The sequence below is a fragment of the Notothenia rossii genome (genome assembly GCF_949606895.1).
Source record: "Notothenia rossii genome assembly, chromosome: 5".
NCBI classification, from domain to species: domain Eukaryota; kingdom Metazoa; phylum Chordata; class Actinopteri; order Perciformes; family Nototheniidae; genus Notothenia; species Notothenia rossii.
The window spans coordinates 79,741,107-79,766,238 of record NC_136903.1 but is presented as its reverse complement, the minus strand read 5'-3'; the positions used below and the strand labels follow the sequence as shown (position 1 = coordinate 79,766,238).

Genomic DNA, 25,132 nt, shown 5'->3' with positions numbered 1-25,132 from the left:
GGACCCCACCTAGTCTTAAACAGCTTTCCCAACCCAACAAAAACACAACATCAAAAACAAGGACAGGTAGGTAGGTAGGTAGGTAGGTAGGTAGGTAGGTAGGTAGGTAGGTAAGTAGGTATAGGTAGGTAGGTAGGTAGGTAGGTAGGTAGGTAGGTAGGTAGGTAGGTAGGTAGGTAGGTAGGTAGGTAGGTAGGTAGGTAGGTAGGTAGGTAGGTAGGTAGAGAGGTAGGTAGAAATAGGTAGCCAGCTACTTAGATATAAATTGTTGTTTTTTTGTTTCCATAGTGGCACACATTAAGGATCAAAACACATTTTCGGTAAGCCCTTATCCTTTTATGACAGTTTGATTTAAATCATGAACTATCATCCTATCATATTGTGGAAATCATGATTTATTTGTCGGATTTATGACTCAAGATCTTCCCTGAGTGGTTTCTTGACTGTTGCCTAATCCTTACCAGAATAAACCCCTTGCTCCGTCAACGAAAATATTAAACACACCCCTCCTCTTTTGTTTTATAAAAATAAACTTAACATTTATATCAGCTATGAATAAGCTAAGAGGGCACATGTTGTGGAAAGAACATATTAACAACCTAAAAGGGACTTTAAGACATTTTCAAAATCATGTTTTGCTTGGCTTGTCTGAAACACTGACGTGACCCTTCACAATGAAGCTGCTGTGCTAAACTTGGAGGCAACCATATATGTACAAGTCAACCAGTTTTTGTTGTTTCAATAACTCAGGATCTTACACCAACCCATGAACAGAGCTGTTTTCGCTTCAAGTTTGATGACTTAAACATAAAGTCATACAGATAAGAGAATACCTAATTTTTTCTGCATGCAGATAGTAAGAGCGTAATTTACAAAGCTCACCCTCTGACCTCAAGTCCCTTAAGAGGCCAGTGATGTTTTGATTTGTAAGAAGCTGCTGTGACACATCAAGTCAGGAATGTGCTGAGAGAAACACTTGCATGCTACAAGAGAGAAGGGGGTGAGGGAAGAGATGAGCAAGTGGAGGGTTATAAAAAAACCTATTAAACAATGAATGACAGATTTACTGACACGTTCAGTGGGAATTGGATTGTATCCAAGATGGTTATTTTAAGCAGGCTAAAGGCTTTAGCTAATGTGGTGGCATTGCTTCAACATTTATCTTTACATCATGTAATATATGATAAACAAATAATGCATGCAGTGCTTTATAAACAACAAGAGACATAGAGAATGTCACTTCCTGTAGTGTGTTGTATAGGCTTTGTGCATGTAAAAGTTCTGCAAAGGCTAAAATCCCAAAGTTCACACCAGAGGCAGTTTTTCTCCCACACACTCCCCCCTGCCTGAAACGCCTCGAATGTAGTCCTTTGTTTACTTCTGTAACATAGTGATTTCACACTCGCTGTTCTATTGGCTAGCGCTCCAACATAGTATACGAGATAGGCTAAGGGGCAGGACATCTCGAAGCACTTGACCAATGACAACAGAGTCGGCCAGCTAATCAATCAGAGCAGACTGGGCTCTGGTTTCGGAAAGAGGGTGGAAAAAGGTGCTGCAGCACAGGCAGGAGGAGAAAAACAAAGCATATTTTAACATTAAAGCATGTAAACATGGCACAGAAAAGGCACAACATACAAATATGAACCTGGAGATTAGCATAATAGGGCCCCTTTAATTGAAAAGTTGTAGAAATAGAGAAGGGAAATGCAGAAAACTAATAAAATGAGGATAAACATACTGCCTGTCTTTATGTTGTGGTCTTAAAGTTGGACTTTGCAGTGGTCTGAAGGACCCTGCCCAGCCCTCGATTGATCAGTATAATCAGCTTTAAAACTAACAGCCTGCCTTGCCCTGTAATGCCTGTTCAAACAAGGAGCCTCCTACACAGACATGAAAAAACACTACACCAAGGCATGGTGCATGGTTTTAAACAATGGGAGCACACATGTACTCAAAGAAACAAGCCAGACAGAAAAGTACAGAACATGCAGTTTCTTAGACCTCATCACCCTTCTCATATTACAGTGGCTGCGTTCCCTTTGAGACTCATGCCCCCTAGCGACTGTAGGATGAAAGTGTTTTCAGCCAAAGAAATTTCACAGGAGGAGTGGCATGATGTGGTCACATGTTGTCATCACTGTATCTCATTGACTATGATCTTATCTGCTGCATGAAACTTGATCCAGTCTATAGGAAGTTGCTTTGTCACCCACACTAGGGGTATGACTCTCCACTTTGTCAACCAAATGGTCCAGATGGAAATGTCTCTGCAACTATATGGGGCTTGCCAGGAAATGAGTTCCAAACATTCCTAGTCCCGTGGATGACTACCATTTACTGATTGTGTTGACCGATCATTGTTTCTTGCAGGGACTCCGTTTGATTGACATTTGTGATGAGTGTCATATTTGGACAACTATTGGATGGATTTCTGTAAGTTTGTTACAGTTATTTAAAAACAATTTTTGAAAAATGTTTTCTCTGGTATTTAATTCAATATTTTTGCATTTAAGATATGACATTCTGTATGGATCAGACATAGGTTTCATGGAAGATTCAGTCTAATTGGCCATTGATACCCAGTTATTGTTGGGGGGACCAACATGTGATGAAAAGTGAAATATATTAATTTGTAGATACTTCATTATTAATTATACGCCAATAATACATCAATGTAATGCTTTGTAGTCACACAAATTATATTGAATAACAATTGGAAAATACAAAATGTGCTCGATTTTAGAAAACTACCTGAATCAGAAATTGCCCACTTCTGGTCTTCTAATCTAATGACATTTCAGAGACATATAGGACAATGACGTCTCTGTACATCTTTACTCCTTAGCATCAGCCTGTTAGCTTTGTCAGTCCGAGCATGTTAGCATGCCTATGTTACCTCAAAGTAATAAAGTAAATAATTTAATAAACAGTTTTATTTCCTTAGATTAAACTGTGCCCATGTGAGAAATGTAGTCAGCTATAGGTGACTTTCCAATGTAGCATTTCTTACTCACTGCACCTTTTAGGCCTTCCTGTGAAATGTCTTTGCGCTAGAAATGGACATGACATACAATGGAGAAAATATCTCTTAGTCGACACATTTCACTAACCTCTGATGTGTGACCCCTACACTTTCATGACAATTCTGGCCATAAAACTGCAATAAAGTTATACATTAACAAGATAAACAAACTGCCTATTTGATGCCAATTAAACATGTTGGTGCCAGTCAAGTGAGCGATCAAGATAAAAAGGGCTGATGTAAGAAAGTCTCTGTGCAAGAGTGTGTCACACTCACATGCATGCATCCCATGCAGCTGTAAGGGTGTCCATAATCATATGCATAAATATGCATATGCATATATGCAAATGTATGTTTTTGACTTTGTATATAAGCATGTTAGAGCTCACATGTTGCACTGCAGTTGTGCCAAAGGAGACCAAAGAAAAAGGGAGGGGAGTAAAGTTAATTCGCGGCTGCTCTAAGCTGAGTCGAAGTCTGAGATTTTTCCAAGTATTGTGAAGCCCATAAACTGAAGTTGTAGTTTCCAGGTTCCTGCTGTGTTACAATGATTCATAGACTCCAACTCTTTTCCGCTGCTCTTTTCCCAACTTATCGGGGAAAGAGGGGTGCAATCCATATCAGATTCTTGCATGTGGAAAATCTATTCTAAGGAATAATTAGTCATAAACAAAAAACGATATCAAGATTTATGTGGAGACTTGGTGTGCACAAGTATTCGTCTACTGATATATTGTTTATATATTTTCCAACATGCCTGTCGCATGAATCACAAAGAACTACATATTATTATGTTCTAGCTATGAGGCAGAGCAAACAGCTAAGTCGAAAAAATTGTTTTTATCACTCTCAATCTTCTGGGTGGACTTTTCTCAGTGAAGATTATCCCGGTTGTTCTGCTTCCTGGGGTTGGCTACTGTAAGCTATTCTGTTGACTTGCCTGTTAGCTCTCTGGAGAAGCACAGATGCCGTGTATGTCAATGACTTTCATTGTGAGGGAGAGACATGAATATAATTATGAAGCAGGGCTAACAGTGAACCAATGTAAACGCCAGTGGTGTCATTCTAAAGTAATTACATTTTGCATTCACATTTACTTCTTAATGATGAGATGAAGTATGTGCAGGGAAATGTGCCACATGTATCCAATATACTAGCTAAGTTCATTAAAACTGTCGATCAAGGTACATCCCTGTTTCTAATTCTTTCTTTTTTTCTGTCCTGGTGGGCAAGGCAACCTCGTTGCCAACACAGATTCAAACAAACAGGACAGCGGCGACGCTAGTCAGGAGTTATGAGTCATGCTGATTTAATTCATGGTTCCTCTTTATGCCTCTCCCCTGGTCTCAGTTTAGAGTCATTTGACTCCTTTGCTTTTTTGTTGCTTTAACTCCCTATTTTTTTTCCCTTTTATTGAGTGCTGCTTTAAGAAAAGAACAGTGAGGGGCTGCTGTAAAGTGTGAGAAACACTGAAACTTGATCATCCATGAATGTGAAGTAACAACAGGAAAGAAAAGAACTGGGTTGTATGAGGCTCAGGAGGGTGTTTGAGCCTCTGAAAGTTTCCCCTGGGGTGGTTCGTTGGTTTTGTTATCCATGTTCTCTGGGGCCTAGCGAGAAAATCCTCTCTGACCACTTTAGCCCAAGTTAAACTGGCATACACTTTGCCATGGTCTTCCAAGAACATTTTTTGTTACAGCTTTGTTTTTTAGGAAAATCATCCAGTTTCTTTCCTTCTTTTTTGTTGAATAGTGTTTTGCAGTTTCCTGCCTATTGTATTCTAGTTCCCATAGGCACTATGGCATTTAGTCACTAAAATGCACAATAAAACTCACATAATTGTTATTTATGAGAAGTAAAATGAACAGTATACTGTTTAGAAGAGGAACACAGGCTTTGAGGTTTAATTTTTGTTTTCCTGGTGTCAGAAAGGATTAGTGACAAAAGAGAGCTGTTCATACTGAGATATCAAACGTATACAGTTTACACACCTCACCAGATAAGGCTTCAAAGTATATTGTTCAAAATCCTCATCAGAGCTGATTTGAACAGATAATCGCCTCTGAAAGGTGAATGAGGGCAGCCTTTCTTTCTTTCTTATTGCATTCTGAACAATGTACTATCGGCTTACTTTCGTTCTTTAGGCTTATCCCCCCCTTCTTAGGTCTTCTGGGCGTGTTTGAAGCTTTTGTGTCCATATGTTTCCTTTTACAGTATGGAATATTCGATGATAATAATGTCCCCACTATTGTCTGTTGAAATGTGATTTTAATGTCAACTTACAGATTGGTAAGGGCTTCCTGATTGTTCTAATAAACAATTAAATGCCACTGGTTAATCTTGCCCTTTTTCAGTGTATAAAAAAGTGAAGAAATATGGCACTATGGATGCTGATGACCTCAAAGTAGCTATAATCTCAGATTTCTTTATGTAGTTTTATACATAAAGTTTATACGTCCCCCTCCCCATCTTTTGTAGCTACAACTAAAAGAAGCAATGCTGCAGCTGCTATCTTACTTTCAGTTCAGTCTAGATAGGAAGGTCGAAATGTGCTTATTTTGGGGCATGGCTGACCTCAAACTTTGAAACCATGCAGAAACTGGTAGGCATTGTGCCTTTTATGGGCAAACCAAAGGAATTTGGGGGTGTGCTTACAGAGTAGACCTAAAACTTTTATTTTTGATTCTATTCCACTTTACCTTCGACATAATGTCTAGAACAGCTTCCTTTCATTTCTTGTGAACTGTTTTATATGTAATCTTAATACATTTGCTGCTTAAATCTGAATGTTTTTCACAACGGACAAATTCCTCACACATTTCCTTGGAGACGGAAAACATTGTCGGTTAAAAAAAAGGGAACATGTGGGTGAATGAGAGCACGAGAGAGGAGGGAGGGGGAGCAGGAAGAGAAGACTGGGCCATGTTGAAATGGGCAGGGTCTGAAAGACCAGCTGTGATTGAAGGAGAGAAGCAGGAGTATAAGTTCCCAACTCTCCGCTGCCAGACTCACTTTCTAAGCCGACCAGCAGCTCCACATCTCATTTTTCACTTCATTGTCTGTGGTGCCTAAACTTCTCAAAATGAGCTACAGAAGATCCAACATGCAGCCGATGTCTTCATCCCACATCTCCATGAGCCGCTCTACACCCCAGTATTCTGCCAGCATTTATGGCGGTGCTGGTGGGAAGGGGGCCCGCATATCTTCATCCTCCACATCTTCCCTGCGGTCTGGGGCCCCAATGACCTCTTCTTCCTCTGCCTTCAAGCTGAGCAGTGGAATGGGAGGTGGTATGGGCTCAGGTTTTGGTGGTGCCGGTTCTTCCACGGCGTCTGGTGGTGGTGCCGGTTCTGGCATCATGGGCAACGAGAAGGGAGCCATGCAGAACCTCAATGACCGCCTGGCCAACTACCTGGAGACGGTGAGGAACCTGGAACAGGCCAACAAGGAGCTGGAGGTGAAGATCATGGAGGCTCTTGAGAAGGGAGGGCCCAGCATGAAAGACTACAGCAAGTATGAACCCATCATTGAAGACCTACGCAGAAAGGTAAGCATAACAATAAATAATGATTATGAAAATTAAAAAAGGGGAAGTTTGGTGTAAAATGTTGAAAACTAGGAAGTTGTCTTTGATACAGCAAGGTGAAACGGAAAATGATGGACAAGAGTGTTTAAATACTTAACAAATGCTTTCGCACTCATCGTCACGCACAATAAATGTATCGATTAACGATCTACCTGTGTCAGTACGTTTTATCAATGTATTTCATGCCTCGAGAACACTGGTGCTGAGACGGCCAGCATTTCCTTTGTGGGTTATCACATTTCTGGTTAGAGAATGAAGGGTGTGGTTGCTCAAACTCTAACCCTCCCCCGTAAATCTAGTTTATGCCACAAAATGTCCAGAACTTCCCCTGATGAATCATCACCACGCGGTCAGCATCATGAGAGATGTCTTGTAGAGAACAAACCTAAACCAGACCAAAGCATTTCCAAATGGTCCTGCTTGCAAATTGAGATTCTACACGCATACTCTGGTATACGAGGGCCTCAATGTGAAACAGATGTGTGGTAATGACACACACACAAAGGATCTGGGGCTGCCAGCGTGAATGAGTGTGTATCTGTGTGTGTGTCCACAGAGATGCGTGTGAGTGCACTAGTTGTATAACAATCAGCTCCAGTCTGCAGAGTCAAATGTCACATTCTTCTACAGTCTACAGATCTTCAATGTGTCACACTGATGGTCCCACTTTGTCTCTCTCAACACATGAAGTCACAAAGTTTACCCCCTTTTGACTTTAGGCAGTTTGCCATGGACACATAAGAGTATAAACTCATAAACACACATACGCACCAAAGAATGTTGCAGTATTTGAATACATAAACACATACAGTTGTATATGCACAGAAAATGACGGACAGAGATAGTGCAGCTATGTGAGAATTGGAGAGAGAAAAAACTCCCTGTGTGAGTTAGTCAGACAGGAAATCAATTCATTCTCCAACAATGCTAAAACAAACCAGATTTAGTTTTGGCACAGGATCATTGTATTCTCCTGTACTTCAGTTTGTGGTTCCTCTTTTTACTGACTGTAACATGGATTCAGTAATGTTGTGGCCCTGGTGTGTAATCTGAATCTGGGGCCTCTTTTGTTAAATAAGGGAACTAGAGATTCAAATCATATGTTCTTTTCTTAGGCTATGTTATACTTCACTATGTCATAATGATTTGAATATTGAATGAAAAGGCTTCTTGTTGAACAATTGTGTTCGTTCTAGCCAGCTAAAACACTTCTTTTGTGTTCAATCGTTTTTTCTTTCCAGATCTTCGAAGAGATTTTGGACAATGCTCGTTATGTACTCCAGATCGACAATGCCCGTCTTGCTGCTGACGACTTCAAAGTGAAGTATGTTGAAAAAAAAGAAGAATTTAAATGTATTTGTTTTTTGTACTGTGCATGAGGCTTAAAATCTCAATTATCTTTAGAATATGATTTCAGCAGAGAGCAGATTTGTGTTTGAAACACTTAATCCATATTGAGATTACGTACCTTTATACATCACAGCACAACTTGAATAACAGCTTATCACTTAGTGTTGCTTGGTTTTATCTTTGTAGCATATTAATTTATGCATATGATCAGATGCACTGTTCTGAGTGCAAGTAGCAAAACGCTTAATTACAACATCGGTCCACAGGATGCTTTTAAAAATAATAACAGAGTTTGTGTCTTTGCACTCCAACAGATTTGACAATGAGATGGCAATCCGCCAGTCTGTGGAGGCCGACATCGCTGGGCTGAAGAGAGTCATAGATGACACTAACATGACCAGAATGAACATCGAGAGCGAGATTGAAAATGTTAGGGATGAGCTTGCCTTCCTGAAGAAGAACCATGAGGAAGTGAGTTCACACTTCATCGAGATTCACCACCACAGTTTGGAAGCGTGCCTCACAAGTCTGCAATGTTTTTGTGAAATGTTCTCTTTCTGTCTGTCTAATAGGAGGTGATGGAGATAAGGAATCAGATCTCAAATTCAGCAGTGCAAGTGGATGTTGACGCTCCTAAAGGTCAGGACCTGGCTCAGATAATGCAAGATGTGAGGAGCAATTATGAGAAGCTTGCAGTGAAGAATGCGCAAGACCTCAAACAGTGGCATGAAAATCAGGTAATGTTAAGTAAAAGGGAAATCTGACCAAATATACTTACAGAAACTATCTTGTTAGTTGGCAAACACCTTTTCCCTTTCCCCCTTTCAGATTTCAGATGTGCAGGTGGAGGTATCGCAGAACACAGAAGCTCTCCAGGGAGCCCAAATGGAGAGGGGCGACTTATCCAGACAGATACAGACCCTGGAAATTGAACTTGCATCCCAACAGAGCTTAGTAAGCATGCATGTTTTTATATTCTGTTATTGTTCATCTTAATTTTATTCACAAGGATAACATAATTAAAACCTCTCATAAGATTATCTATTCTTGTTGCAATATTTGAGACTTTTATTTATTTTTAAAAACATGATGCATAACATAAGATTTCTATGTTTTGGCTTACCAACATATTTGGCACACTTTTAACTCCTCCTCTTCAAATCCTTCATCAGAGAGCATCCCTAGAAGACACATTACGCAACACAGAGCAAAGAAACAATATGGAAATGGAGAAGTACAACAACCTTCTTATGCGTCTGGAGGAGGAGCTGACCCACCTGCGTGCAAACATCCAGAATCAGACCCAAGAGTATGAGACGCTGCTCAGCATGAAGATGAAATTGGAGGCCGAGATTGGCACTTACAGGAGTCTGCTGGATGGTGGAGACTTCAAGTAAGAGAGTTAGGTGGAGGAGAAAAATCAGATCCAAGCAAGGTGTTGATGGTGGTGGAGGTGAATACTAAAAGTACTTATCATGGTTTGCATGGTACTATAGTTACTGGAATGAGGCAGGATCCGAGTCAGTTTGAGAAAGCATTACGACATAAATACTTTGAAAGTCAAATGTGTCTTCTGTGTCTTGTACAGGCTCCAGGATGCAATAGATGAGCTGGCGACGCTGAACTAATTTGGAACCAAGAATCCGGGACCAGCCCAACAATTAAAGCAGAACAACCCTCAACTATCAATGATGGGAAAAAAACACGCTGGTCCAAACAAACAAAGTCTAATTTGAACACAGATTACATTCCATGTGAACAATAAATGATTTAGGCAATTACCAATGAAGGCATTCAATACAAGGCGGGGCTTTTTAAAAAACAACTAGTGCCTGACCTAAAGCAAAATGAAAATGAATAAAACCACTTGTTGACCCACAGTCATGACTCTTGTGCATGTGTTTTTGTTTGATGATGTAAGATTGTGCTTGTTTTATGTTGTTGTCTTATTGATTTATTAAATGCGCTATCAGAACCCTTGAAAACAAAGTCCAACAGAATTCCATAATTGTAATTGACAAATAATGATGTAATTTAATGTCATTCTACACCCCAAAAAACGAATCGCTGACATATTAAAAGATATATTCTGACTTAATTATGAAAATCAATGCTAGTTCGGTTTTTTGCTTACTCCTCCATACACCCATTCAGGATGCTTAAAGCTGCTGAAATTGAGGTTTGGCCCCTCGGAAACGAACCAGGAGACAGAGCTCATACATCTGTTTGGTTTTAAAGTGCTAACCAACAGAGTGCAATAATATCTTTCGATTAGAGACAACTTCTTGATTGAATGAAAAATGTAGGCTCAAAAGATCTGACTGGAATTTCAGATCTGGTTTTGCGTCAATCAAGCGGCAACTTCATGCAAAAGCCTTTAGCAAAAAAGATGGCAACAGAAAAAATAGATCTTCTTGAAAATTCCGAACTTGACAAGTAGCCATAACTGCGGAAACAGAAATGGGTTGGGTTAGGAACAGATTTTATGGGGAACGTCGTGTAGTGAAATGTGTAGTCGGAAAGATTGAATTTTGATCCTCCAAGCTTCAAAATGGAATTCCCCAAACCAATGGGTGACTCCACAGTGACAAAATCAACATATATATGGTTTGAATCAAGTCCTTACGTTTGCAGTAGGTTTATAATATGAAGAATGCATTTCAAAATACAGTGAAAACCTGGATATATTTGATAACTCGACATATTAAAAAATCTGTTAAAATCAACTTAAGCATTACTCAAATGTTCAGGAACATATACTTGAGTTCATTATTAATGCTTTTTTACACTTCATTTATAGGAAGAATTGTATATGTTCAACTCTTTAATTTGATCCCTTTTACTAGTTTCCAGAAATGCTACATTACAAAAAACTGCACTATTTAATTCATGGAATGGAAGTGGAGCAGTATGGGGGTTTATTCCTGGCACTGTTTGAAAATAATTCTCTTTCCATATGGACTTTTTATTTGAAATGTGTTGTTGGTTCAAATGCTTTTTTTAAACATAAAATTACACATACTTTCACAAACTAGTGTAGGGAGCCAGTTATGCCTGTTAGTTATATTTATTTGCCTGGTCTTTTTCATTTGCTGTAGCCTACTGTCTATTTATTTGCAATTAGGCTATAGGCTACCTACATTGAGAGCTATTAAAACAAGCGGGTTGATTTCTTTCCTTGGACAATACCCTTTCTAAAGCTGCATAGAAATGTTTGGTCGAAGGATTTAGAGAAAATGTAACGTTAGTTCAGTTACAAGGCTATCGAAGTCCAATGTACATGAGCAGATGTGGTTAAATAGAAGTACGCCAAGTCCTCTTTAAACATCTTTTAAGTTTGGATAGGCAAACAAGGGAGGAGACATGCCCGTGAACGGCGATGCGCGCTCCCGATAATAAACCTCTGACGCCTTCATCCGGGAACTACTACGAACTCGTTCTCCAACATGGCGGCGTCAGGTGAGGTTTATGAGGTTGAAAGATCTGGGTCGGTTGGAGGGATTTTAAGCGGTATTTACAGCAAAAATTATTACAAATATTAAGTTATAGTATTGTTAATGTATCGTAATTGATTGGCGTCGTTGTCCCGCGTGTATAAATCGGTTCGTTGGTTGTTTTTGGCCCAGTAAAGACCTTGCTGCTTGAAGAAGGCGAATGAACGAAGCTACGACTTGCACAAGCTGAGCATTTTAACCTACAGGTTACATGCGGTCTTTTCCTATGAAAAACGTTAGAGTGGTGTTAGTGTTTTCAGCGTATCGGGGCTTCACAGTAATACATGCATTAGACGGTGTGGGACATGTTGTGAAATGTTGCTAAACTGCGTGCACACAGCTCGCACATTGTATGCCCGTGGCGGAGCTCGCCGTGGCGCTCAGAGCAGATAATCATCGGGCGCAAGCGCGTTTCGGGGAGGAGGGGTTGGGCCGACCAGTCCGGGCTGAGGCGCCCCACGTGTGCAGCCTGGCGCCCGGGTATCGGTGTTTGATGAAACGAGGCAGCTGGGCCTGTTGGGTCGCTTGATAAACACTTCACTTGCAGCTTCATAACTTCAAGCCGTCCCATCCGGTGGGATTAGTCCTGCTCCGATGATGGCGCACTTGGATTCTGGCGCTGCGACGTGTGCTAGGCCCTAAAACCTAGCCTGCTAAGCAGAGACTCTTCCCCCGTCAGCACTCCTTTGCTGACTAAGCCCGCATAGGCATAAAGACAAAAGCAATCTGCATACTCGCAAACAAACAACCTGTGCAGAAACACTTGGGTTGTGTTTATGTTATTGTAGCTTTAGCTGTACTGCCAAAAGTTAACGTTGCGCAGCTACTAGCTTGCTACATGAGTGCGGTGCGCTAAGAAAGCTATTAGGCAGTCAGAATAATTTGACTGTTTTATAAAGAATAAGGACTCGACGCCCTAAGGCCTGTTGCTTGTAAACAATGACTTAGCATTGTGCACTGGGAAAGAGTTTACAGTTACAGTCTCTGTTGCTCTGCATGTGTGCAGGTTTTGTAACGATGTATGAAAAGAATGTCCTGACAACTGGGATTTTCACAATTAAGCTGATAACCAACGTTGTGGCTCCCCTTTTTTGCCTCGCACCAAAACAGACCAGACCTGCTCTATGAGCTGTGAAGCCCCTATGTGTAACTGGCAATGTTTGCCTTTTTAAAATGTACACTTACAGGAATGTTTTGAAATGGATATGTGAACCATTCATTCGATCTCCAATGTATATTCCCTAAATAAAGCAGCAGACATGCAGTCTAGTGGTTTGAACACGTTACAAGTATTGCACCTTGCATTGCATTATTGGGGATGAACAAATGAAGGCAAAACCTTTTTCTGACCTATTGGACTTGAAATAGTGCCCGGGATCTTTTTGTTATCACTCAGACACTGCAGTCCTATCACTGCAGGCTGGGATGTTGACAACATATCACACTATATATACTGTTTGTCTTCTCGGCAATGCAGCTGTCCACGAGCGAAAAACACACAAAACCCCAGACTGTTGTTGTGTTGATGCTGAAAGAATGAATCTCTCCGTTGTGCAGCATTTCACTGCTTTACTCACTATATTTTGTAATATTTCCCTGAGTTGTTAAAAAAAAGAATTGTAATCTATTACATGCCGTAAAAGCAATCTGACGTCATTGTTTGAATAATGTAAATATAAAAAAAACGAAACAATGGTTTGTGTTTTTAACATTTTAAAGCCTATGTAGCTTGGAATGGTAAAAATGTATACACAGTAGCAAGGTTGAATGTGTAATTAATCATCCCCAATAGTCTGATATATTTAAATAAGCATGTAAATAATGGGGAACCTTGTTTTATAACATCTTATTTAGCTGATCAAACAATCTAATTAGTTAATTTTTGATCACTAAAAACTTTTGCTGCTTTAGAATAAATGACAAAATCCATCAAATTGACCCCACTTGATAAAAAAGCTTGACTATTATTAATGCTTTGTCTAATTACTTGGAGCGTAGAACATTTAGCATTCGCTTTTCTATGCAAAGGTTTTGATCAGTGAATTGAAGTGATGTATTTTAAACGACATAGCTATGCCAATGGCTTCATACTTTTTAGGTATATAACCTATACAATCAGATCCCATATTACACAATTAACAGCCAATTTTGAATTACCCTTCCCAGGGGGCTTTAAAGACATCCATTTGGACAACTAAACTATGTCCTGGCACATCTCTTACTCTGTCCACTGTGTTTATTTCCCCTCTAGCTAAGAAGAAGAATAAGAAGGGGAAGACCCTCACCCTGACTGACTTCCTAGCTGACGACAAGGGAACCAGTAGCAACGCTCCCCCTAGCTACCCAGTAAAGTCCACTAGCTGGGCCGATGAGACCGATGACCTGGACGGTGATGGTGAGTACACTAAGGAAATGCACACATAAAGTCTTTAACTTGCCTACCTGTCTTTCAGTTTTCCATTTAATGATAGTGAGATCAATATCAATGCGCTTGTGATCGGGTTGTCCCTTAGTTGAGAGGGTATAAAGGAAAATGCCTTGGCGAATGCAGTCAGTGGACGTTCAATATACTGTATATATGTTGTTCCCGAGGGTTAATGGTCTCTTCATTCCAAGTGTTATCAATGTAAGAAAAGATCAGGCCAATTAATAAACCACCTAGAGATGGTTTGGATTCAGTTTCTGTGTTTTTACTACCTTGAGTATCTGCTGATATGAGGGTGATCCAACTCCTTAAAATGCATAGGATAGCCATCTAACCATGATATAGAAGTAATTAAATAAAGTCATGAAATTCTTCTAGATTAAAACATGACTCGTATTGCAAAACTGCTATTCAATGAAAACCTTGAATCTTCAGTTTTCTTTCAGATTATGTGATGACAGTGAAACTGATCACTGCAATTGTTTTATTGAATGGTGTTTTTATAGTGTGGTTTATAGACCCTCCAGAAAAACGCGATTCTGCGATCGCAGAATTTACCGCATAATCAGCAAAAGGCTGCATATTTATCAAAAGGCCGCATAATCCCCGCATTTTTCCATACAAAGTTGAGGGGGGAAAAATGTTAACTCGTCTTTACGTGACGTCATCAGCTCGCGCATCACAGAATGTAAACAACACTGTATAGAGTGAACGTGTGGAGCTCACACGATAGAGAAAACACCAAGTTGAAAAAATCTCATTCATCTCATTTACCGACGAACATTTCGACTAAAGAACGGGCAAAAAGTGGGCGGAAACTATTCTGCACCCCGTGCAACTGTGTGTTGGAGCATAAGAGAAAATCGACGGTGACGACCCACTTTGATTCATTCAAACATTCGAAAATGCTTTCTGCTGCTGCGGAGAAGAAAGCCAAACAACTCACATTCACCGAGGCATCAACCTCCAAAACCCGTGTGTGTAAAATAGCCCAATTGCTTTTACAATAAATAAACATTGAATGTGTTTAATTGAATACTAAAGGGGTTTAATGTTAGTGGCAGGTTGTGTGTGAGAGAGAATAAATAAGACAGCCCAATATTTAATTTTTTTTTTTTATCTTTTTCCCCGCATATTTCGCAACTTTCCGCATATTTCGCAATTTCACCGCATAAAATCACATAAAAACCCCGCATGTTTAATCGCATAATCAAGGATTTTTGCCCGCGTTTTTCTGGAGGGTCTAGGTTTATATCACACATATCGTATAACATATCAACCTACACTTCACATGATCAAATGTTGTTAGGCTCATGTGATGTATAGCAAGTTATTTTTTCAAAGAACATATCAAAGGTGCAGTACATGTACTTGCTTCACATTTCTGCATAAGCATTTTGATACTAAATGTGTATTTGTTTTGTTATATCTGGAGTTTTTGGCTTGCATAAATTATAATTCAAGACATGGACATTTACTTTTTTGTCTACCTGCCACTGTGGCTAGTGGATTTAAAAATCTTCCTGCCACTCAATAGATTACCATTGGTTTTTTTAGTCTGGTGACTAAAGCAAATCTACAAAGCACTGTTTTTTCTGCTAGTGGCTGGTAGTATTAAGGGGTTTACATTCAGCTGTATCTATTGTCAAACTGAGTATTTTCTTTTTAAATAAGTTTTGCATTCGCTGTAGAGTCTCTTGAATGTTTGTGACTGATACATATACTTTTCAATTAACATTCATTTTTGTTGAGTCCAAGTTGCCAAATGCTTTATTTGCATTTCCAACTGCAGTTCGATAACTGACACTAAGTTTTTTGTTTTTAAATGTTCTCTCATCCCATCCTTCCAGTCTCGACCTCTTGGCACGTGGAGGAGGATTATTCCCGGGCATCGAACATTGACCGGTCCGTCCTTCCGACAGCACCTCGCTCAGCGCGTGAACCCGATGTGGACCGCTCCCGATTGCCCCGCAGCCCGCCTTACACGGCCTTCCTGGGCAACCTGCCCTATGATGTCTCTGAGGAATCGATCAAAGACTTCTTTCGTGGCTTGGCCGTAAGTGTAGCAAGCGTGCATGTAGTGTAGGGCTTAAAGCACATGGCACTTAGTTGTTACAGCTACTGCTACTCTTTGCTATGTAAGCAAACGCAAACAGTGGAACTCTCCTGAACATCTTGACAAGCTAGTCAGTAGGGATGGGTATCGAGAACCGCTACTAAGTCAGTACCGGTACCTGATTGGATGCTATTGGTATACCGTTAAGCCGCTGGACAAACGGTGCTGCTATCGGTATATGAATTACGCTACTTCCTTAGTTTGAACAATTCTGGTTGGTTTGGAACCCTCATCCCGTGTGACGTATCCGGTTTGAGTACCACTCTGATTGGCCACTGTGAATGCCACTCGTCATCTCTCCTAACAGCGCTCTTATTATTGTGAGACTCCCGGGGGCAGACCATAGGGGCAGAGATCTTGCTAGAAACAGCGTCTCAAGGCTTCTTAACATTAAATACCCACTTAACGGGAAGAAACTCAGCTAACAGACGATATTAACCATTTTACCTACACGGAACAGAAGTCCAACACCAAGAGTCTAAATCAACACTTAGCAAAACGGGCTAACGTGGCTAACTGCTACTTTAGCACATAACTGGCAAAAGCGATTTTTTTCTTCTGTCCTTTTTTTCTACAAGTCTTTTTATTTCAATATAGTGTACAGTAATCGATGCCATTTCATTTATATTGTAATATCACAGTACACTCACTACACTCCCCCCTCCCTCCACCCGCACATGCCCACACAGGTGAAACCAAAAAATGCTTATCGATATAACTTAAACAACAGAGCCATGAAAATAAAGTTAAAAGGAAAAAACAAAAAAACCACATTAAAGTAAAAAAAACATAATTATACAATACAGTGACAATGTAGACAATGACAACACCACAACGAGTATTTTTGTCCATCAGGACAAATAGCCACAGAATGCACCATTCCATCACTGGTCATATCTCAGATATATTTTCCAAATAAGAAAACAATGGCAACCACAGAGCTTGTAAAATATTTCCACGATTATATTTTTCCAATGTCATTTTCTGCAGAGGTAAAAAATGTGTTATCTGATCAATGAAAAGTTTAAATGTTAGGGGGCGTTCATTCTTCCAGAGTAAAAGTATACATTTCTTGGCAATTTTTTTTATTGTGATTAGTATTCTGTAATGTTTGGGGTTCAGTTCAAAGTTTGGCATGTCATTTAACAGCAAAAAACATGGATTTAGGCTAATTTCGATGTCTAAAACGGCTTTTGTGAGAGCATCAATCGAATCCCAGAAAAGTTTCAAGAGATCACAGTCCCAAAACAGATGCATAAACGTTCCTTTTATTTTACATCTCAGACATTTGAGAGTTTTCTTTGGAAATTGTATGCATCTTTATGGGTGTGAGGTAACATTTGTTGATACATTTAAAGTTTGCTTCTTTGATTTTATTGCTTGTGAATGGAAAATGTGCTCTTTCCCAATATTTAAGTAGTTTCATTTATCCGTATCCCTAAGTCCTTTTCCCAGATATTTTTTAAAGTTAGAAAGGATGACTGAGCTCTTTTAGAAAAAACTGCATTAAATTCACTAATTGTACCTTTGATCGTGCTCGATGACATCAATATCTCCTCCTCTAACAATCCCGATCTCAATTTATTGCTTTTAATAATTGATTGGATCACATTCCTAATTTGCAGGTATCTGAAAAAATCCTTATTTGAAATGTCATATTCTGCTCTTAAATTATTTCAATGTTATATCTTTGTGAAACAAATGTTACAATTGCTTTATACCTGATTTTGTCCATTTGTTTATATTGATTGACAACAAATATTTGCTAAGATCAGGATTGTTCAAAAATAGGAGAAAAGATTGAAATACCAGAGTTAACATAAACTTTTTTTGTACAGTCCCTCCAGGCTAAAAGTGTATTGACCAGTGTAAAACATTTGTCCATATTTTTCACCTTATTGAAATCTTTAACAAATATAAGAGTTTCCACTGGCAACGGGTCGAAGATACTGGCTTCTATCTGAACCCATAGTGAATCCTTTCTTCCCAGAGACCAAGATAGTACATTTCTTAATTGAGCTGACCATAGAAAAAGCTAAGAAGCGATCTTTTCTACGTCATTTTATCACAAACAACATATCCCATGAAAGCTGAGATTCCACAGACTCTATTGGTATAAGTCTCATCCAGGAAAGAGCAAGAAAACAACTTCACTTTACGTAGCCATGATGATAATTATGTCTTACCTTTGCTGTTTTGTGATCAAAAGTTGTGTTCAAGGGCATACAAACGGTTAATCCAATGTCTCCATGGAACTTTAAAATGATTGCTGATAATCCATCATTACAATTATAAATAATAAACAGATTATAATGGTTAGCCGACCGGAGCTTCCGGTTTAGGAGGTGCGCACACAGAGTATCGTTTTAACTGAATAATGGTCATGTTTACGATTTATGAACTGCCCCTAATTACCGCCCCCCTTCCAGAGACACACTCATACCTGCTTGGTATGACATTGAAAAAGTTACATTAAATAATAAATACAAATAAATTACAATAAAATGACCGTTTAATCTTGTAATCATGTCTATAATTTTGAGCACCAAATTATTGAAAAGTATCGAAAAATAGCGGTATCGGTAAAATCCTAACAATACCCATCCCTACTAGTCAGTCATCCATATTCAGTTAAATCTGTAACTTTATTTTCATCTCTGTAGTATAAGCTCCCAGACACACTGCTCTTGGAACTGCTTTAGTTTTCACACTGCTCTACCAGTCAATTTGTTTATTTAGAAAGAACAGGGCAAACAGGCTAGCCTTGTTTGTTCAATAGACACTCAATTCTTTGAGATTTGTTTTTTCCAAAATGTGTGTTTTGAACGGGTGCACTGGTAGACTACTGAGCCCAGTTTAGTGTATTTGGTTTAATCTCTTACTTTCTTCCTCCCCAGATCAGTGCAGTGCGTCTGCCCCGGGAGCCCAGTAACCCTGAGAGGCTGAAGGGCTTTGGTTATGCCGAATTTGACGATGTGGACTCCCTTCTGAGGGCCTTGAGTCTCAATGAGGAGGTGAGAGGCTGCAACAAGAACTTGGTTTAACATTTTAATCTAAACTAAGTGAACTACATTCCCCGTAGCAGTATAGCACAATTAATCTGAAGTTAAAATGTATTTAATGGCCTCCATGCACAAAATAAAGATTTAAGTTGTACAATGAATGAAAGTGGGTTTCTATCTCTGATTAAAAAATGTTTACAGAAGAATGACTAACTCTGTTTGTTCAACAGAACCTGGGAAACCGAAGGATCCGTGTAGATATTGCTGACCAGTCTAACGATAAAGGTACAATGCTACCATTTTTTGTTGCTGTTACCATTTCTGACCTCTTTGACTAGATGTCATTTAGAAAGTGGGAATATGTCCCTAAAACCTAATGTTCTATAATTTAAACCTACAAATCTATTTTTCTTTACTCCTCAGAGAGAGACAATGGATCTATGGGAGGCCGGGACAGGGGTGGCCGGATGTCGGACCTGGGTCCTGACAAGACTGACAGTGACTGGAGGGCTCCTCGCGGCAGCACAGAGGCTGATGATGCACCTCCCAAGAGAGAAGAGGCCTTTGGAGGAAGTGAGTCAGAATTGGCTTCGTTCCTGCTTTGCCAGGACAATTGTGTTCGAGGATAATTGTCTTAGAGGTTTTGGACAGAAGGGACCGATTTCCTAGCATCAATGATGTCAGTCACAATTTGACTATTATAAAGCTGATAGCACTTTAACAACCTGGCATAATATTAGTTAAAACAATTTGTAAAACTTAACTAACTTTGTTGTCCCTACATTTATTAACATGTTTTCAGGTGTAAAACATGCTTAAGTGCAATTTATATATTTATCCAAAATGTTGACTTTACTGCTAAAAAAAAACAATGCTTGGCTATCTCCCAGGCTCTGGTTAATGTTCAATCCAAACCCTAACAGTTCATTAGAAGAGGAATTCCCAATGTTAAACGGCATTTTGGTTTTTTTCGTGTGCTGGTACTGATGCTGCAGGATCACGGGACCGCTATGAGCCGGACCGCTTCAGAGACGGGCCGCGGCGGGACAACGACCGCTATGATGGAGGAAGAGACCGCTTCCGTGATCGCTATGATGACCGGGACCGTAGAGACTTCGATAGAGGAGGTGTGTCTTCGTGCTTGTTCAGATCCTCTTGCCTGTATGAGCTTAGGCTTCATGATCATAATATCCCTGAAATGTTCAACTATCCCATCTCGATCAAGTCATTGGCAAACACGTCTCCCTGTTCTCCATGCATGCACTAGTTCTTCCATTTTGATATCTCACCTGTTTTCTACCCTGCCATCCTTCCAGGTTTTGACTCTCGTGGTGGTGGAGCAGGAGGAAGTAGTCGTCGTGCCTTTGGCACTGGCTTCCGCCGCGATGATGACTTTCGGGGTAGCAGTGATAGTTACGGTCAACGGGAACGTTACGGGGGCAGCGAGGACCGGTTTGAGAGGAAGGAGGAGAGGCGCGAAGAGAGAAGTGACGGTGAGAGTTGTTATTGCATCACATTAAATAATATGTATTAACTGATCTTATGAAGTAGGGTTATTTTAGTGTTGCAATTTGTGCAAGTATTATATGACGAAGACTTCAATCCTATGCACCCTATAGACTGAAAATAATTAATATAAATGGTACAACAAAATGAAGCCAACCCAACTACATTTAAAAACAAATGTATTCATCATTTTGTATAATCTGTCAAGTTTCAACAGGAGGAATATAATGACTTCTTGTTCTCACAGCCGGTTCCACACAGAGACCCAAGTTGAACCTTAAGCCCCGTAGCATGCCCGCGGAGGAGGGAGGCAGTGCTGGAGGCGGCGGCAGCGGTGGTGGTGGCGGCGGCGGTGGCGGAGGTGGTGGCGGGGGAGGTCCCTCCCCAGCTGTAGCTGCACCTCCGAGCTCCGGCAGCAGGGCTTCCTCCATCTTTGGTTCAGCCAAGCCGGTTGACACAGCAGCTAAGGAGAGGGAGGTGGAGGAGAGGCTGAAGAAACAGGAAGAGAGACTGCAGAGGCAGCTGGAGGAGGACAAAGGACGAGGACCTGACCGAAAGATTCGAGACAGGTCAGGGGTCCACATGGATGATTCTTCATGTCATTGTTTGTGAACATGCGATAACTCAATTGGTTATTTATGTTATATGAACACTCTATTGGGGGAAGCTCATTGGATCCATCCCTAAAAATATATTTTAGGAAGATTTTAAAAAAAAAAACGTAACTCTTGTAAATGTATGAACTTATTTTCTTTTTTGTTTTCAGGGACCCAAGCTGGCGCAATGAAGAAAGTCATCCTTCGAGGTCTCGCACAGGAAGTGAGTCTTCACAGCAAGGAAGTACTTCTGGAAGAGGTGAGATACGGCCGTGTTTGATTTTGTTAAAGATTGCCTTCAGGAATCCGGCTGTGTATCTTATTTTTGTGTCTGTTTCTTAACATGGCACTTTCAGCCAACACAGAATAATATATATGTCATCAAATCAGTCTAATCTGTTGGACAATCATATAAAGATTTAATTTTGAGAACCGTTTTGTTTATTAAAAAAAGGTTCTTTGTAAAACTTTTTTTTTTTTAAAACAATAAACAATATGTGCAATGTACTTTGTATTAAAAAAAAAAACATAACATAACGCTGTTCTTTTTCATCCTAAAGGCTCCAGGTGTCGAGATGGTGAGCGCTCTGGGGAGAATGAGGTTTTCAGTGCGAGAGATAGTGAGCCCTCCTCCCCTGGGACCTCCCCGCTGCCCCCCTCCACCAACTCCCCCAAGGAGCTGCTGAAGGTGGTGCCAGCGCCTCCTCCCAAGGAGAATGTCTGGGCCAAGAGAAGTGCAGCCAGCACAGGCTCTAGTGAGGGGGACGGACGACCTCCGGTCTCCCCCGGTGGGTCGACTCCTCCCAAGCTCAGGTGAGACATGCTGCATGATGGGAAGCCTTTCCCAAGCACACTGCTCAGAAACTGCCATTTCAAAATGTCACTCGTAGAACTAGTTATCAAAAGTTATTGGAAAAGTGAAACTGTCGGTGTTCAAGTTTTTTGTGTACAAACTCCTGACTATTCTTACTCTCTCCTTAGCTCCCCAAATTCTGCGGATGAAAGAGAATCTGAAAAAGGTAAGGCCTGCTGATGATGTGTGGGGACTGTTTACCCAAATCCCAGTGTAGACCTCGATTACCATAAAACAAATAATTTAAACTAAACTAAATCAACAAGCATGTATTAGACGCCAACTCGCATGATCTGCCACGCTGTCTTGTTATTGTTTTGATCAAGTTAGTGGCAGAAAAATAGATCTTGTAAGATCAACTGTAACTCCAAGGATTTCTCTTAGTTATTTTGCAGACTCGAAAGTCCATAAAGAGAAACATTTGTTTGAAAATTAGAATCTGGTGTTTTCAGTTAATTCTGTTAAGTTAGATGTCAACTTTCACTAAGCAGACAGGAAGTACATTTCTTATGTACGTAGTCCGTGTAATAACATAAGTCCGATGTGAAGTAGGGCTGCTCAATTAATCGCAATTACGATTTTGGCTTGCAACGATTATGAAAACAACATCGAAATAAAACGATTATTTCATTCTTATTGGTTTTTCAGTTGAATTATACTTAGAGTTCAGGGTAATCAACTGTTAAAAACATACTGTTCACCATTTTTTTCCCAATAAATGGATGTTTTCAAAGTAAATGGATAATCGTTTTTAATAATTGTGATATCAATTATTGACCCAAATAATAGAGATTATGATTTTTGCCATAATCCAGCAGCCATAATATGAAGATCCAGTGTTTTTCATCGAGGCAAGAACAGCTGTTATTCCTTCTTTTCACACTTTGTTTCTGCATCGTACTGGAAAGAAAACATCTCTCCCTCATCTTTCTGCAGAGACTGAATTCATTACAAGGGGAGCACTGACATGTCTCGATTAGTCTGCCTTGTTGCAGAATAATATGCGCATGCACAATTCTGACTTAAATGTATGTTTTAGGTTCAGACTCAGCAAGCTGGCCAAATGTGGAAACAGTGCTGTCTAAGAATACAACATTAAAGCCAATTTAACATGAAACTAGATGAGTTGCACTGTTTTAGCTCAGCTTGCATGCTGGCAGATGTGAACCCTCATTTGGCCAGGCATCAGTGACTAACACTTTTCGAATCCAACCCAGAGGCTTTTCATGCTGCAGTGTGTTGTGAGTGTAGTCTCCTTTACAAAGTCCAACAACCTCCCTTCCTTCACTCAACTGTCTGGCTTCTTTAAGATGAGAACAAGGCTGACGTTATGCGTCGTGACCGGGGGCCCCCAGGAGCACGAGGGGGTTCTGCAGGGCATGGAGCAGGGCGGGGCCGAGGAGAAGGTCCCAACAGAGACCGAAGAAAGGAGGCAGACAGGTCAGCCACCCTAAGCTAGGCTCTCCAGGAGGAGAGTTAGTGGGCATCTGTAAAGAATGGCCTTTGCTCAGTTACACAGCTCATCATGCATTCATTGTTACAAGGACTTGTGCAGTGCTATTTAATGCTTTACCTTTACTTCTATCAGTTTGAGTGCTAAAACTTCAGTACAACATCAATTGGACATGAAACTCAGAACTGTTCGAACTGTATTGTGAAGCTTTTCTTCTAAATATAAGTAAATATAAACTGTGCACACCAATCAGCTTGTAGATGTACATTTTCAGATAATGAATTTGTGCTCCTTTTTAGTTGTGTGTGTGTGTGTTTTGAGGATTCACAGCAAGAGTCAACTTTGCAGCACTGAGGTCCACCGATAGATCTTAACCTCAGTGTTCGCTCTTATTGTAGAAAGGATATCAGAAGAGACCGAGACTCCAGACCACCCCCAGAGCCAAAGAAATTCCACGAAACCCCAACCCCTGTAAGTCCTTCACTGCCCAGGATTAGTCCAGTCTGACATCCCCTCAAATAAGTTTCATTAACGAGTTCCCCTTAAAGCCTTCAGTAGTTGTATCAGTGCTCCCCCGCACATTTATAGGTTTGAAACCTTGTCCCTAATATGTTTTCATCCTCCTTTCTTTCTCTAACATCCGACGCTTACTGTACTGATCCAGGTTCTTTTTTGTTTTGCCTTTTGTAGAAGTTCAGCTCAGCGAGTAAGTACGCCGCTCTGCTAATGGACGGAGACGACGCAGAGGACGTAGAATAGAGAGAAAATAACGAGAAGAGGCCCGACAGCGCAATACGAGGAGAAAAAAGACAACCGCTGGAAGAAAAAAAATCTCACATAGCTTACGAAAAAAACTCCTCACGTGGAAGAGGCTCCCGGGAGGACATCACTCCCTCCTTCCTTTCCTCCTACAAACCTGTCCTTTACTTTAAAAACACCCCCCCATCCTCCCTCCCCCGCCCCGCCTTCAGGACTATTCAGCTTCTTAAGAATAGTCACATACTGGACTTGTTTTAAATGGGAAAAAAGGAGTAGCTGACACATTGAAAAGTGATGGATGACCATGAATTAATTGTAATAAATAAATGGAAAAAGTGGGGAAAAAATGAATTTGTATATTTGTGGATCTACAGTGGGGGGGATGTTGGATGATATGACCGGAGATAAAGTTTACCAACCTGATTTTATTAATTCTAATCAACTTTTGACCTATCTATCTTGGTAATGCCCAACATGAATGCAGAACTATTCATTATAAGCCCTTTTTATTCATAATTAAGTCAGTTATTACAAATCTATTGATTCTTTTTTTTATGAAACTTGATGAAGAATACTCTGACATGATTGTTGATGCTGGTTACTAGTAATTAAAAAAGAAAAGGCCAGCAACAAAATGTTGAATTGATGGTATTGATGATGACTTGTATGTTGAAAGAAAATGGCTGAAGAACCAATTAAGTCCTGCTGCTATTATCCCCAATCATTGTACTGATGTCTCTATTACTACACACATGATGAAACAATAACATCAGATAAAGGCTTGTAATGCACGTTTCCAGCTGTCATAAAGATTCTCCACAGCTGTCTCAATCATTCACTCTTCCTGAAGTGAGGAATACAAATATTTAGGCGAAGTTTGGAGTTGCCTTTAGCAGGATGTGAGTACTTCCACAAGATTACATGAACCTGTCATCCAATTTGCAATAAATTGGGGTCATTATGTGCA

At 40.2% G+C, this 25,132-nt stretch overlaps 2 protein-coding genes across 2 annotated transcripts; both read left to right on the top strand.

Moving 5' to 3' along the window:
- Positions 1–5,991: 5,991 nt before the first annotated feature.
- Positions 5,992–9,841, top strand: LOC307039357 (keratin, type I cytoskeletal 18-like). Its single transcript, XM_079681333.1, has 7 exons — positions 5,992–6,572; positions 7,853–7,935; positions 8,276–8,432; positions 8,534–8,698; positions 8,790–8,915; positions 9,134–9,354; positions 9,550–9,841. The coding sequence occupies exons 1-7, from the start codon at positions 6,108–6,110 to the stop codon at positions 9,587–9,589; spliced, it is 1,257 nt and encodes a 418-aa protein (XP_079537459.1). The 5' UTR covers positions 5,992–6,107; the 3' UTR covers positions 9,590–9,841.
- A 1,432-nt stretch (positions 9,842–11,273) lies between these two features.
- eif4ba (eukaryotic translation initiation factor 4Ba) lies at positions 11,274–25,132 on the top strand. Its single transcript, XM_079681318.1, has 15 exons — positions 11,274–11,420; positions 13,707–13,850; positions 15,731–15,936; positions 18,894–19,010; positions 19,229–19,283; positions 19,422–19,573; positions 19,981–20,125; positions 20,315–20,491; positions 20,752–21,073; positions 21,271–21,359; positions 21,661–21,913; positions 22,082–22,119; positions 23,264–23,393; positions 23,805–23,877; positions 24,097–25,132. Exons 1-15 carry the CDS (start codon positions 11,408–11,410, stop codon positions 24,163–24,165), a joined length of 1,983 nt encoding a protein of 660 aa, XP_079537444.1. The 5' UTR covers positions 11,274–11,407; the 3' UTR covers positions 24,166–25,132.